At 50.4% G+C, this 16,490-nt stretch overlaps 1 protein-coding gene across 4 annotated transcripts in view; it reads right to left on the bottom strand.

The window, feature by feature from the left end:
* rxrba (retinoid x receptor, beta a) overlaps nt 1-16,490 on the bottom strand; it is a 126,937-nt gene that overhangs the window by 24,553 nt on the left and 85,894 nt on the right. For all 4 annotated transcript variants that reach the window (XM_072475250.1, XM_072475248.1, XM_072475251.1 and 1 more), the window contains 2 exons: nt 6,464-6,593; nt 3,989-4,121 (listed from right to left, as the gene is read on the bottom strand). In XM_072475250.1, the coding sequence (XP_072331351.1) occupies nt 3,989-4,121; nt 6,464-6,593 (263 nt within the window). The remainder of the gene's footprint in view (nt 1-3,988; nt 4,122-6,463; nt 6,594-16,490) is intronic.

The following is a 16,490-nucleotide window of genomic DNA, read 5'->3' as shown; positions in this document are numbered from 1 at the left end:
ACGGAGTTAGATACAGAGTAAAGCCCACTCTACACTGTCCCCATCAAACACTCCCAGGACAGGTACAGCACGGAGTTAGATACAGAGTAAAGCCCACTCTACACTGTCCCCATCAAACACTCCCAGGACAGGTACAGCACGGAGTTAGGTACAGAATAAATCTCCCTCTACACTGTCCCCATCAAACACTCCCTGGACTGGTACAGCACTGGGTTAGATACAGAGTAAAGCTCCCTCTACACTGTCCTCATCAAACATTCCCAGGACAGGTACAGCACGGGGTTAGATACAGAGTAAAGCTCCCTCTACACTGTCCTCATCAAACACTCCCAGGACAGGTACAGGATGGGGTTATAGAACATAGAACATAGAACAATACAGCGCAGTACAGGCCCTTTGGCCCACGATGTTGCACCGAAACAAAAGCCATCTAACCTACACTATGCCATTATCATCCATATGTTTATCCAATAAACTTTTAAATGCCCTCAATGTTGGCGAGTTCACTACTGCAGCAGGTAGGGCATTCCACGGCCTCACTACTCTTTGCGTAAAGAACCTACCTCTGACCTCTGTCCTATATCTATTACCCCTCAGTTTAAAGTTATGTCCCCTCGTGCCAGCCATTTCCATCCGCGGGAGAAGGCTCTCACTGTCCACCCTATCCAACCCCCTGATCATTTTGTATGCCTCTATTAAGTTTCCTCTTAACCTTCTTCTCTCCAACGAAAACAACCTCAAGTCCATCAGCCTTTCCTCATAAGATTTTCCCTCCATACCAGGCAACATCCTGGTAAATCTCCTCTGCACCCGCTCCAAAGCCTCCACGTCCTTCCTATAATGCAGTGACCAGAACTGTACGCAATACTCCAAATGCGGCCGTACCAGAGTTCTGTACAGCTGCAACATGACCTCCCGGCTCCGGAACTCAATCCCTCTACCAATAAAGGCCAACACTCCATAGGCCTTCTTCACAACACTATCAACCTGGGTGGCAACTTTCAGGGATCTATGTACATGGACACCTAGATCCCTCTGCTCATCCACACTTTCAAGAACTTTACCATTAGCCAAATATTCCGCATTCCTGATATTCCTTCCAAAGTGAATCACCTCACACTTCTCTACATTAAACTCCTCTCAGCCCAGCTCTGCAGCTTATCTATATCCCTCTGTAACCTGCTACTTCCTTCCACACTATCGACAACACCACCGACTTTAGTATCGTCTGCAAATTTACTCACCCACCCTTCTGCGCCTTCCTCTAGGTCATTGATAAAAATGACAAACAGCAACGGCCCCACAACAGATCCTTGTGGTACTCCACTTGTGACTACTCCATTCTGAACATTTGCCATCAACCACCACCCTCTGTCTTCTTTCAGCTCGCCAATTTCTGATCCACATCTCTAAATCACCCTCAATCCCCAGCCTCCGTATTTTCTGCAATAGCCTACCGTGGGGAACCTTATCAAACGCTTTGCTGAAATCCATATACACCACATCAACTGCTCTACCCTCATCTACCTGTTCAGTCACCTTCTCAAAGAACTCAATAAGGTTTGTGAGGCATGACCTACCCTTCACAAAGCCATGCTGACTATCCCTGATCATATTATTCCTATCTAGATGATTATAAATCTTGTCTCTTATAATCCCCTCCAAGACTTTACCCACTACAGACGTGAGGCTCACCGGTCTATAGTTGCCGGGGTTGTCTCTGCTCCCCTTTTTGAACAAAGGGACCACATTTGCTGTCCTCCAGTCCTCTGGCACTATTCCTGTAGCCAATGATGACATAAAAATCAAAGCCAAAGGTCCAGCAATCTCTTCCCTGGCCTCCCAGAGAATCCTAGGATAAATCCCATCAGGTCCCGGGGACTTATCTATTTTAAGCCTGTCCAGAATTGCCAACACCTCTTCCCTACATACCTCAATGCCATCTATTCTATTAGCCTGGGGCTCAGCATTCTCCTCCACAACATTATCTTTTTCCTGACTGAATACTGACGAAAAATATTCATTTAGTATCTCGCCTATCTCTTCAGACTCCACACACAATTTCCCATCCCTTTCCTTGACTGGTCCTACTCTTTCCCTAGTCATTCGCTTATTCCTGACATACCTATAGAAAGCTTTTGGGTTTTCCTTGATCCTTCCTGCCAAATACTTCTCATGTCCCCTCCTTGCTCGTCTTAGCTCTCTCTTTAGATCCTTCCTCGCTACCTTGTAACTATCCATCGCCCCAACTGAAACTTCACACCTCATCTTCACATAGGCCTCCTTCTTCCTCTTAACAAGAGATTCCACTTCCTTGGTAAACCACGGTTCCCTCGCTCGACGCCTTCCTCCCTGCCTGACCGGTACATACTTATCAAGAACACGCAGTAGCTGATCCTTGAACAAGCCCCACTTATCCAGTGTGCCCAACACTTGCAGCCTACTTCTCCACCTTATCCCCCCCAAGTCACGTCTAATGGCATCATAATTGCCCTTCCCCCAGCTATAACTCTTGCCCTGCGGTGTATACTTATCCCTTTCCATCATTAACGTAAACGTCACCGAATTGTGGTCACTGTCCCCAAAGTGCTCTCCTACCTCCAAATCCAACACCTGGCCTGGTTCATTACCCAAAACCAAATCCAACGTGGCCTCGCCTCTTGTTGGCCTGTCAACATATTGTTTCAGGAAACCCTCCTGCGCACACTGTGCAAAAAACAACCCATCTATTGTACTCAAACTATATCTTTTCCAGTCAATATTTGGAAAGTTAAAGTCTCCCATAATAACTACCCTGTTACTTTCGCTCTTATCCAGAATCATCTTCGCCATCCTTTCCTCTACATCCCTAGAACTATTAGGAGGCCTATAAAAAACTCCCAACAGGGTGACCTCTCCTTTCCTGTTTCTAACTTCAGCCCATACTACCTCGGAAGAAGAGTCCCCATCTAGCATCCTCTCCGCCACCGTAATACTGCTCTTGACTAGCAGCGCCACACCTCCCCCTCTTTTGCCTCCTTCTCTGAGCTTACTAAAACACCTAAACCCCGGAACCTGCAACATCCATTCCTGTCCCTGCTCTATCCATGTCACCGAAATGGCCACAACAGTGGTCCCAGGTCGAAGTCCCAGGTACCAACCCATGCTGCCAGTTCCCCTACCTTATATACAGAACAAATCTCCCTCTACACTGTCCCCATCAAACACTCCCTGGACTGGTACAGCACTGGGTTAGATACAGAGTAAAGCTCCCTCTACACTGTCCTCATCAAACATTCCCAGGACAGGTACAGCACAGGGTTATATACAGAGGAAAGCTCCCTCTACACTGTCCCCATCAAACACTCCCAGGACAGGTACAGCACGGGGTTAGATACAGAGGAAAGCTCCCTCTACACTGTCCCCATCAAACACTCCCAGGACAGGTACAGCACGGGGTTATATAGAGAGTAAAGCTCCCTCTACATCTTTCCCCCCCCAAAAAAGTGCTTTAATTCCAACCTGAGTCAAGCTGCCTTTTGCTGTCGAAACCCAACATTTAACATTTGCCAACATCTGGCTGAGACCTCCCAGGGAGATTGCTCTCTGAGATACACAACATGGGAAATTATATTTGGAGTTCAGAGTGGAGAACCTTTCAGAAAGACCCTGACATTCATCCGGCACCCACTGTGAACCAGGTAATTGTGAGGAGTGTCCCGGAGGTGAAGGATAAGTGCCTGACCCAGTGCATCTTGAACGTTCCTGCTGCAGTCCCACGCTGCAGCCAACAATGTTCACGAATGTCCCCTTCGGAAAAGAAACCTGCCCGCTCGTACCCGGCCTGGCCTACATGTGACTCCAGACCCCTCAGCAATGTGGCTGGCTCTTAACTGCCCCTCTCAGAAACGCCGAGCGAGGGGCAGTTAGGGTAATTAGGCCGGACCCTAGCTGGCGATGCCAGAAAGTATGATAAAAAGCAGTAGGTTCACCGGCCCCCCTCCCCCACCTGTCAAAGATGGCTCCAACGCCTGCGCTGTGCGCGCTGTTGCGGTGCACGTGAAGTCCGGTGGCGAGCAGGATCCCATCCCTCACTGTGATCGACCGGTGCGAGAACGAGGCGATCAGGAGCTCATTCCAACCTGGAGGGACGAGACAAGGCTCAATGTCAGGAAGAGGCAGACACCAGGGCGCAGGGCGGGGGAAGGGAGGGTGAGGAGGAAGGTGGGGGCAGAAATGCGGGCATTTGGAATGGCAGAGCGGTAATGTCACCAGGCTAGTGATCTATCTGAAGGGCTGGGCAACTGCTCTGGAGACTTCAGTTCAAAACCCACCACAGCAGCTGAAGGAATTTAATCTTTTTTTTCCTTTATTCTTCCATGGGGATGCGGGGCGTCGCCGGCTGGGTCAGCATTTGCAGCCCATTCCTAATTGTCCGTGAACTGAGTGGCTTGCTGGGCCATTTCAGTCAACCACATTGCTGGGGACCCTGGAGTCACATGTAGGCCAGGCCAGGTGAGGACGGCAGATTTCCTTTCCAAACGGGGACATCAGTGAACAAGGTGGATTTTATCGACAATCGATGATAGTTGGCATGGTCACCATCACTGACTCGCTTCAAATTCCAGATTTTTATTAATTGAATTTAGATTCCACCCGCTGCCCTGGTGGGATTTGAACCCAAGTTTACCCAGAGCATTAGCCCCACAATAACAAGTCCAGCGGCATTAGCACCATCTCCCCTGTTGGAGCATTGATGTGGAATAAAGCACCTGTGTCATTGATAGCGATGATGAAACTTCCCAGATTGTTATAAAAACCCATCCGATTCACTAAGGTCCTTCAGGAAAGGGATTTTGCCATCCATACCCTGGTCTGGCCTACAGGCCCACTGAATGCGGCTGCTCTTCAAAATGGCCCCAGAAAGCTGCACAGTTGAAAATGCCTCACTACCACCTACTCGAGGGCAACTTAGGAATGGGCCGAACAAAAACAAAATGCCTCACCAATGCCCTGCTCCAACCCACTGTCAATCCGGCCATGGAGCTCTCCTCGCCCTCCCGCTTACCACCACCTACAATCTTCACAAATCAAAGAGGGCAGCACGGTAGCACAGTGGTTAGCACAATTGCTTCACAGCTCCAGGGTCCCAGGTTCGATTCCTGGCTTGGGTCACTGTCTGTGCGGAGTCTGCACGTTCTCCCAGTGTCTGCGTGGGTTTCCTCCGGGTGCTCCGGTTTCCTCCCACAGTCCAAAGATGTGCAGGTTAGGTGGATTGGCCATGATAAATTGCCCTGAGTATCCACAGAAAAAGGTTCGGTGGGGTTACTGGGTTACGGGAATAGGGTGGAGATGTGGGGTGATCTTTCCAAGGGTCGGTGCAGACCCGATGGGCCAAATGGTCTCCTTCTGCACTGTAAAGTCTATGAAACGTTGAGTCAAACGCTAGCTTTCTATCTCCCTGCCCTTCCCCCAGTCTGGACAATCTCGGCAATGCACCCTGTGCCACACCCATGGGCTCTATTTTACCTCAGGTTCTCACTTGGAACTACCTCGCCACTCCCTCACTGTCACGGGGTCACGTGGGTTCAGAGATTCACCCCCCCCCCCCACTGGCCCTGGTGACGGTCTGTGACGAGTTTGCATGTTCTCCTTGAGTCTGCGTGGGCTTCCTCCCAGTGTTCCGGGTTTCCTCCCACAGTCCAAGGGTATGCAGGTGAAGTGGGGTTACACGGGAATAGGGCTGGGGGACTGGGTCCAGGTAGGGTGCGCTTTTGGAGGGTCGGTACAAGGCCGAATGTCCCCCTGCTGCACTCTGGGGATTCTACGGGTTAGTCGATCCTGCATATACATATTGACGGGAATCTAGGGTTACTCAGGCTAACCAGCCCAGAGTCTCGCAGCACTGTTACACTAGTTTAGAACGTTTATTCAAGCATTCAGATTATTTTTTTTTTGGAAATAAACAAGTTTGTGTTGAGCCTAAACACTGTGCATCCGTGTATGTTTGTCCTTTATGCACTGCTGCCTCACGGCGCAGAGGTCCCAGGTTCGATCCCGGCTCAGGGTCACTATCCGTGTGGAGTTTGCACATTCTCCCCGTGTTTGCGTGGGTTTCGCCCACACAACACAAAGGTGTGCAGGGTAGGTGGATTGGCCACGCTAAATTGCCCCTTAATTGGGAAAAAATGAATGGAGTACTCTAAATCTTTTTTTTTTTAAGTTTGTCCTTTATAAAATTCCTCAAGTTAAGAATGAACAGCAAGGGTAAACATGAAAGAATAAAGAAACCAAAATTCCCCTGGTGGGGCGTTAACGCTCACTGCCCCCCCCCCCCCCCCATGCCAAAAGGGTTACCAGGACGGAAAGGGCAACCAGCCAGCACTAGTGGATCACACCTTGATGTGAAGCGGTCTCACTCCCCACCCACCCCACCCCCCGTCCCCCAGCCCAATCCCCATCCGACCCCCACTCCGTTCCTCACCTGCTCTCAGCAGGATGACCTGATCGTCCAACGGGAGCTCGGAGAAATGCGGGATTCGCTTTGCCCACTCCACCAGCGTGAAGAGCTGCTTGTCCGCTGCCTGGCAGATGTTTGTCACCGGGTCGTTGGGCTGTGGGGAAGGAGTGGGGGTGAGGGATAGTTGGATGGGGGAAGAGAGAAAGAGAGAAAGACACTCCTTGGTTACACAGTGTTTCCCCACAGCAAGTGACCCCTCACCTTAGGACGTCCCAAAGCGCTCCTCGGCCAATCCAGTCAGAAGAGGAGTCAGTCACCGCCCTGCAAGGCGACACGCCAATTCTTTAGCATCCGCCCTGGTTAGCTGCCTCAGCTTGATGTCTCATCTGAAAGACAGCGCCTCGTCTGACAGTGCTGCGTACTCAGTACTGCACCGGCAGCTGCTAGCTCGGACTCTGTGCCCATGTCTTGAACTCATATCCACCCACAGAGTAAAGGTCCTTCTACACTACCTCATCAAACACTGCCACCACTCCCAACTTGGACCGCAAAAAAATCAATCACATTTCTGCCCTACTTCAACAACCAACTGTAAACCCAACTGGACTTATTCAATTCCAAACGTTAACTCTTGTTTCTCTCGCCTCAGTTGCTGTCAAACCAACTGCTTTTATTTCAGTAGCACAGGGCACTGGGGACGGGTTAATGAATTACAGCGGGTAGGGGTTGAGTTAATAAACTAGACAAATTGGTACTGGACGGGGAGGTTACTGAATTAATGTGAGGAAGCTGGATTAATATCTGTGGAATTCAAGTCCATCATAAAATGGGCTAGCTTGACCTGGTACGACAGGACAGGAGCATAACTCTGTACCTAACCCGTACTGCACTTGTCCTGGGAGTGTTTGACGGGCACAGTGTAGAGGGAGCTTTACTCTGTATCTAACCCCGTGCTGTACCTGTCCTGGGAGTGTTTGATGGGGACAGTGTAGAGGGAGCTTTACTCTGTATCTAACCCCGTGCTGTACCTGTCCTGGGAGTGTTTGATGAGGGACAGTGTAGAGGGAGCTTTACTCTGTATCTAACCCCGTGCTGTACCTGTCCTGGGAGTGTTTGATGGGGACAGTGTAGAGGGAGCTTTACTCTGTATCTAACCCCGTGCTGGACCTGTCCTGGGAGTGTTTGATGGGACAGTGTACAAAGAACAAAGAAAAGTACAGCACAGGAACTGGCCCTACGGCCCTCCAAACCCGTGCCGACCATGCTGCCCGACTAAACTACAATCTTCTACACTTCCTGGGTCCGTATCCCTCTATTCCCATCCTATTCATGTATTTGTCAAGATGCCCCTTAAATGTCACTATTGTCCCTGCTTCCACCACCTCCTCCGGCAGCAAGTTCCAGGCACCCAATACCCTCTGTGTAAAAAACTTACCTCATTCATCTCCTCTAATCCTTGCCCCTCGCACCTTAAACCTATGCCCCCTAGTAATTGACCCCTCTACCCTGGGAAAAAGTCTTTGACTATCCACTCTGTCTATGCACCTCATAATTTCGTAGACCTCTGTCAGGTCACCCCTCAACCTCCGTTGGCCCAGTGAGAAAAAAACGAGTTTATTCAACTGCTCCTCATAGCTAATGCCCTCCATACCAGGCAACTTCCTGGTAAATCTCTTCTGCACCCTCTCTAAAGCCTCCACATCCTTCCGGTAGTGTGGCGACCAGAATTGATTACTATACTCCAAGTGTGGCCTAACTAAGGTTCTATACAGCTGCAACATGACTTGCCAATTCTTATACTCAATGCCCCGGCCAATGAAGGCAAGCATGCCATATGCCTTCTTGACTACCTTCTCCACCTGTGTTGCCCCTTTCAGTGACCTGTGGACTTGTACACCTAGATCTCCCTGATTTTCAATACTCGAGGGTTCTACCATTCACTGAATATTCCCTACCTGCATTAGACCTTCCAAAATGTGTTACCTGTAGAGGGAGCTTTACTCTGTATCTAACACCATGCTGTACCTGTCCTGGGAGTGTTTGATGAGGGACAGTGTAGAGGGAGCTTTACTCTGTATCTAACCCAGTGCTGTACCTGTCCTAGGAGTGTTTGAAGGGGCAGTGTAGAGGGCGCTTTACTCTGTATCTAACCCCGTGCTGTACCTGTCCTGGGAGTGTTTGAAGGGACAATGTAGAGGGTGCTTTACTCTGTATCTAACACCATGCTGTACCTGTCCCAGAAATGTTTGAAGGGACAGTGCAGAGGGAGCTTTATTTTATATCTAACCCGGTGCTGTACCTGTCCTGGGAGTGTTTGATGGGACAGTGCAGAGGGAGCTTTATTCTGTATCTAACACCATGCTGTACCTGTCCCAGAAATGTTTGAAGGGACAGTGCAGAGGGAGCTTTATTCTGTATCTAACACCATGCTGTATCTGTCCTGGGAGTGTTTGATGGGACAGTGTAGAGGGAGCTTTATTCTGTATCTAACACCGTGCTGTACCTGTCCTGGGAGTGTTTGATAGGGACAGTGTAGAGGGAGCTTTATTCTGTATCTAACCCCGTGCTGTATCTGTCCTGGGAGTGTTTGATGGGAAAGTGCAGAGGGAGATTTATTCTGTATCTAACACCGTGCTGTATCTGTCCTGGGAGTGTTTGATGGGACAGTGCAGAGGGAGATTTATTCTGTATCTAACACCGTGCTGTACCTGTCCTGGGAGTGTTTGGTGGGACAGTGGAGAGGGAGTTTTATTCTGTATCTAACACCGTGCTGTATCGGTCCGGGAGTGTTTTATGGGGCAGTGCAGAGGGAGATTTACTCTGTATCTAACCCATGCCCTGAGAACCAGAAACCTTGTCATACTGACTTATTGTGCTAAAAACTCCACAACTAAAAACACATTTGACTGGAATAAAGAACCACCTCAGCTGGGCAGAGAAGAATAACTCTACCCCACTGTGTGTTAGGCCAGGCTCATAGCATGTGCATGCATCAGTGAGTTAACAAACTCCCATGGCTGGTTTAACCTTCACCACTAAAATCAGAATACGATGCAAACTCCCCATTCATCCGACAAGGGGGGTCTTTGCAAGTTCTAGTGTCCTTCATGTTGGACGACAGCTTTAGTGCTGCCCACTGATAAAAATTCAACCAAAGCCATGCTTGCTTTGGGGAGTGGAAAAATTTGCACTTGTGCTCAGTGAGGGTGGAGGGGGAGCGGAGGGGATCTCTACCCTGCCCTCGACCGTGCCTCATGAGTTGCGATTGCTTGATTCTGGCATTGAAGATGCTGGGCGAAAATGCCCCCCCCCCCTACTTCCTTGCTGCAACCAATCCTTCAGATAGGGGAGTACAATGCAACTAACTGGAGGCCAACAAAATCTACCTATCTTGCCCGAGGTCAACGTTAAAATATTAAGTCTTTGACTTTGATGTGGGGAGCCATGGCTGGGACGGCATTTTTAGCCCATTCCTCATTGCCCCTGAATGGAGTGTGTCCCTCGGCCATTTCAGCGGGACATGTAAGAGTCAACCATATTGCGGGAGGTCTGGAGTCACTTGTCGTCCGGACCGGGTAAGGACGGCAGATTTCCCTCCCTAGAGGGACATTTATGAACCAGGTGGGCTCTTAAGCAATCGATTATTGTTGTCACCTTTACTGAGACTAGTTTTCAATTCCAGATTTAAGAACTGAATTTAATTTCCACCAGTTGCCGGGGTGGGATTTGACCCCGTGTCGCCCGGAGACCCTGGGTGATGTGTCCAGTGACACTGCCGTCGCTGTGCCACCATCCCCCCCCCCCACCCCTACTGGAATAGGAGGAGGCCATTCAGCCATGTCACTCCGCTAGCCAATGAAGTCCAACCAGCATCTCAGCTCTGTCTACCCACCGCGGTTCCGTACCTCAGTTTTGGCTTTGTGACGAGGCTAAGTGGAAACCCCGGCGCAGCCGGGAGCATCACGATCTGACTCTGCAGTGTGCTGATGGCAATTGGTGTGGAGGCCTGCGGGACGCGGTTCGAACCTTCCACCAGGCATCAGACACTTCGCTCAGTGGGTATCCTAGCGCGTCGTAAACCTCGCAGGGCCTTCCACATTACGTGAAGCCAAAGTGCAAACACTTGCCGACCCAATGAGGCGGGCTGCCGCAGACTCTCGACGCGCGGGCAAATACCCGCACGCTCGGAGAAAGGGGCACCTGGCAGGCAACAGCGGTTGGGCGCAGACTGCAGTATAACAGCGACAGCACAACCAGCTTGCTGCCAAGCCAGCAGTGAAGGAGGAAACCCCCTGCCCCTGGCAATTACTCTGCTATTCTCATTTGCACCTTCTCGGGACCCATCTTAGAACCACAGAAGAGTTATGGTGCAGAGAGGCCATTCAGCCCATCATGTCTAACTGGCCAAAAATTAACTGAGGGCCATGAACATAGAATGACCACTGATAAATAATTTAACGCGGGATTTCTTTAGCCAGTGTGCTGGGAATGTGGAACCCGCTACTGCGAGCAGCGGTTGTAGAGAGGAACATTTCTGGGGAAGCTATGTGCAGGAGTATGTTGATGGGGTTAAGAGGGGTGGGAGGGGAGAGATGTAGAGAACAGCACGGACCTGCTGGTCCAAATAGACTGCATCTGTACTGTAAATACCCGATAATTCCTCCAGTGTCCTGGAAATTGCAATGTGCCATTTTATCGATTTGACGTCACCATACATACATGTACCAGCAGAGGGAGTCCGAGAGGAAGAGAGAATAAAGGATCCACGTTTAACTGCTCATGCAGATCCAATTCTCGGACCTTAAAATAAGAACTGTTTCAGGCCACTCTAGCCTAGAAGATGCCTTCTAGGCATCTTCTAGGCTAGAGTGCATACTGTTATTGTGCGACATGGCTACTGCAAAGGTAGAGTGAAGTAACAGTTGACCATCAGCGGATAGCAGAAACAGAACGTTTAATTAGGGCCAAAACTATTTAAAGAAAGTATAACGGAACATTAAAATGCCAGCCAGCGACTCTAACTCGTCTCTTAGACTGTATCTGTTCTGCAGGTTTTAGAGGCCCCCAGCTTGCTGGAACCACGCGCCCTGATAGGCCGGGCATCACGCGGCCTCCGAGGTTTGCCGAGGCCTCAGTCAGGGAGGTCACGTGACCCCCGATGTTCACCACAATATGGAGCAAGTGTTGATATTTCTCAGCGGTTTGTGGGCAGCTTCAGGAAAGTATCACAAGATGCTTTGTCACTCGCCCTAGGCCATGCCCATCATTCAACACTCTTGTCATACAAGACATTACTGCTTCCACGGGCTCTCAGTTTTACCACTGTGGGGGAGCAGCGTTCTGCAGCCAACAACACACTTAATTACTCCCCCCCAACCAGCTCTCACCTCACAAAACAAATAATAATAATCTTTATTATTGTCACAAGTAGGCTTACATTAACACTGCAATGAAGTTACGGCTAAACTCTGAAGGCAGAAACTTTAACTGGGATCCGAATGCCAAGTGGATGGAACATCAGGGTGACGCCCAAGAGTGGCAAGCCACATACATAGATTATCATAGAATTTACAGTGCAGGAGGCCATTCGGCCCATCAAGTCTGCACCGGCTCTTGGAAAGAGCACCTTACCCAAGGTCAATACCTCCACCCTATCCCCATAACCCAGTAACCCCACCCAACACTAAGGGCAATTTTGGACACTAAGGACAATTTATCATGGCCAATCCACCTAACACGCACATCTTTGGACTGTGGGAGGAAACCGGAGCACCCGGAGGAAACCCACGCACACACGGGGAGGATGTGCAGACTCCGCACAGACAGTGACCTAAGCCGGAATCGAACCTGGGACCTTGGAGCTGTGAAGCAATTGTGCTATCCACAATGCTACCGTGCTGCCCACATACGTGTGTCAAGTGCTTACAGAGTTAGAGATTCAGAAGGTGACACACCAGTTTTCTCCAAGTGTCTCATTTTATAGAAATTGGTCAAGGAAAGTATTTTCTTTAATGGCGAAATGGAGAACATAGATGAAGGGTTCACCTTTTGGTCTCGTTTCTGGCCCTAACCTTTTCGACTCATCTTCCTTTGCTTCCTCTTTGGAAATGGGAGTTGTTGGATGGGATGGGTATGCTCCTCAGAGGGGTGGTAGCCCCTTCTCCCCTGCCCTTCACCGTCATTCCCGTATCTCCACCCTCAAACTACCACTGTCGCTGTGCTGACCTCTGCCTTCAGAAATACCCATAGGCCCTTCGGCCTCGCTTTCACATTACTTCCACTGTTACTCTGCTGAGGATTAACCTCCCGTTCACTCGACCCTTAAATAAGTACACAGCCCGACATTATCCAGGGGACAAAGGCCCACTCACCCTGTTTTTGCATTTCAGAGTGAGAGATGAGCTCACTTTGAAGCTTTTCAAGATCCAGAGGGGGCTCGATGTGGGGGGTAGACACCAGGAATGTTTCCACTTGTGGGAGAGACCACAGTCAGGGAACGTGGGGGCCAGCCAGTTAAGACGGAGGGGAATTTTTCTCTCTCATAATAGTTTGTGGAACTCTCTTCACCCAGAAAGTAGTGGAGGCTGGGTTATTGAATTTATTCAAGGCAGAGTGAAAGTCAGGTTTTTGATAGACAAGTGATTTGGGGCGTTGGTGGGTGGGTGGGTGCCGGGGGAGGATAGAAAGTGGGGCTAAGACCACAACCATATCAGTCATGATGTTATCGAATGGCGGAGCAAGCTCGAAGGGCTGACACAGTGGCATGGGCAGCACTGCTGCCTCACGGCGCTCGGGACCCGGGTTCGATTACGGCCTCTGATGATAGTCTGTCTTTGTGGAGTTTGCAAGCCACCACCGCCCCCCACCATGTCTGCGTGGGTTTCCTCCAGGTGCTCCGCTTTCCTCCCACAATCAATAGATTTCTTTTTAAATTCAGAGCACCCAATTCTTTTTTTTTCCCAATTAAGGGGCAATTTAGCGTGGCCACGCAAACACAGGGAGAATGTGCAAACTCCACACGGACAGTGTCCCAGAGCCGGGATCGAACCTGGGATCTCGGTGCCGTGAGGCAGCAGTGCTAACCACTGCGCCACCGTGCTACCCCCTCCCACAGTCCAAAGGTGTGCAGGTTTGGAGGATTGTCCATCATCGCTGTGCAGGTTTATGGGGATAGGGTGGGGGAGTGGGCCTAGGAAGGGTACTCTTTCAGAGGCTCAGTACAGACTTGGTCGGCCGAATGGCCTCCTCCTGCACTGTAGGAATACTGTGGTCCACTCCAGAGTCCTATATTCTTATGCTGCTCTCTATGCTCCTGTGTTCCTTCAGAGGATTTGCTTTCACAACCCCCCCTGGACTTTTAAAACGGGAATTAACATGAAAAGAAAAAATGAGTATTTGCCTGCGTTTCGCACTCTCTTTCCCGGCCAGTTATAATTAGAATACTTCGAACATCTGTCCACAAAACATGTGGTAATTCAAAACACAAATGATAAACTAACACACCTGCTGCAGCTTTTGTCTGGTGTTCAACACACTTCAGAAAGTGCAACAAGCTGAGAGACAGAGGCGAGTCTCAACCCGTCAAAATATTAGTTTGACTTTCCAAAAGCAAAGTTTTCAGATTGCGGAGACATCAAATCCCCAATCATCACCTGGTCTGCGCACAGAAATTCAAAATATTCAAATTGTGACCAGCAGGGTGGCTGGAAAGGGAGCTGGGAGAGAACTGCAGGCAGTCTTTCCTCATGCTAATTAGCCTTCTCAAGGGGGGGACGGGGGAGACGGGTGGGGAGGGGGGGGGGGAGACACGGACACCCACACGTCGGTCGAATTGTCAATGTCTCCTCCTCGCCTTTCCTCATCTGAACCTATCATCGTAACCCTATATTTCCTTCTCCCTCATGTGCCCGTCTCGCTTCCCACCCTGTACATCCAGACAATCTGCTTAGCGAGCTCCACATTCCACTCACTAGGTAAAGAGGTTTCTTCTGAATTCCTCCTCTGATAGTGACGGCCTCCAGCTAATGCTCGTTTCCACTGAAGGGAACATTTTTTTTCATAACCGCTCGTTTTAAGGATCCCTTATTAGCGCACCCCTCAGAACTGATTTGCTGGCAAACGTCACAGCAGCTACAGCACATTGAACATCTCACTGCAGTGACAAACTAGAGGCGCTACCTTATTCCACAGAATAGAATCATCTTTATTGTCACAAGGAGGCTTACATTAACACTGCAATGAAGTTACTGTGAAAAGCCCCTAGTCGCCACATTCGGGGACAGAGGGAGAATTCAGAATGTCCAATTCACCTAACAGCACGTCTTTTGGGACTTGTGGGAGGAAACCGGAGCACCCGGAGGAAACCCACGCAGACACGGGAAGGGCGTGCAGACTCCGCACAAGCCGGGAATCGAACCTGGGGCCCTGGAACTGTGAAGCAACAGTGCTAACCATTGTGCTACAGTGCAGTCAGGGATTCATTCCTCTGAGAAATGCTTGAGTCGCAGTCTTCACCACCCACCGAGGAGCATTACGGAGGTAGATATACACATACATATATTTATATGTACAGATCACAGCATATTATATCCCGCTACCTGCCTCTCACTGTCTGCTATGGGCCTAAAAAAATCCTCTATAAATATAAGACGTTGTTTAATGTTGTGTGTGAAGAGCAAGCAGTCTAATGGAATACGTAACCGGTTTTTAAATGTGGATAAATGTGGGAGAGAGTGGGAGATGGAGGTGAAAAGAGTTCCGGGGGGGGGGGGGGGGGGGGGGGGGGGGTGAGGGGTTGGTGGGAGCGGGGAGGGGGTGGCAGGAGCGGGAGGAGCTGTGGGGTGGTTGAGCGGTATTGCTTTGTGTCATTTATCCAATGCCAGTGTACTTGTTCAAACAGCATCTCCCATTCGTTCAAGATCATCGGCAATCATGCAGTTCTGCATCCTGTACCATACTGACTGGTTCTTACTGCTTAGGATGACACATTTAGACGTTTGTTACATCAGGGAGAAACAACAATTTACATTTGAATAATGTAGTATCAAAAATAGGAAACATGAATTTTACTTGCAACTCTGCCCAAATGATGAACCGTAGTACGTACAGATTCCAGTAAATACTACCATCAGAGGAGCTGTGGTGGGGGAGCGAGAGGAATGGGTGGGGAGTGGAAAATTGAGGCAGGGCAGAGTGGGAGCAGGGGAGAGTGGGATGTGGGAGTAGGGGAGAGTGGGATGTGGGAGCAGGGGAGAGTGGGATGAAGGGAGCAGGGGAGAGTGGGATGTGGGAGCAGGGGAGAGTGGGATGTGGGAGCAGGGGAGAGTGGGATGTGGGAGTAGGGGAGAGTGGGATGTGGGAGCAGGGGAGAGTGGGATGTGGGAGTAGGGGAGAGTGGGATGTGGGAGTAGGGGAGAGTGGGATGTGGGAGTAGGGGAGAGTGGGATGTGGGAGCAGGGGAGAGTGGGATGTGGGAGCAGGGGAGAGTGGGATGAAGGGAGCAGGGGAGAGTGGGATGTGGGAGCAGGGGAGGGTGGGATGAAGGGAGCAGGGGAGAGTGGGATGTGGGAGCAGGGGAGAGTGGGATGTGGGAGCAGGGGAGAGTGGGATGTGGGAGCAGGGGAGAGTGGGATGTGGGAGCAGGGGAGAGTGGGATGTGGGAGTAGGGGAGAGTGGGATGTGGGAGTAGGGGAGAGTGGGATGTGGGAGAAGGGGAGAGTGGGATGTGGGAATAGGGGAGAGTGGGATGTGGGAATAGGGGAGAGTGGGATGTGGGAGTAGGGGAGAGTGGGATGTGGGAGCAGGGACGAGTGGGATGTGGGAGCAGGGGAGAGTGGGATGTGGGAGCAGGGGAGAGTGGGATGTGGGAGCAGGGGAGAGTGGGATGTGGGAGCAGGGGAGAGTGGGATGTGGGAGCAGGGGAGAGTGGGATATGGGAGCAGGAGAGAGTGGGATGTGGGAGTAGGGAGAGAGGGATGTAGGAGTAGGGAGAGTGGGATGTGGGAGTAGGGGAGTGGGAAGGGAGGTGGAGGAAAGTGGGAGCAGGTGTGGT

The sequence above is a fragment of the Scyliorhinus torazame genome, chromosome 14 (genome assembly GCF_047496885.1).
Source record: "Scyliorhinus torazame isolate Kashiwa2021f chromosome 14, sScyTor2.1, whole genome shotgun sequence".
Taxonomy (NCBI): Eukaryota; Metazoa; Chordata; class Chondrichthyes; order Carcharhiniformes; family Scyliorhinidae; genus Scyliorhinus; species Scyliorhinus torazame.
Note: the sequence above shows the minus strand (reverse complement) of the source record. Positions and strands in the feature narration are given on the sequence as shown.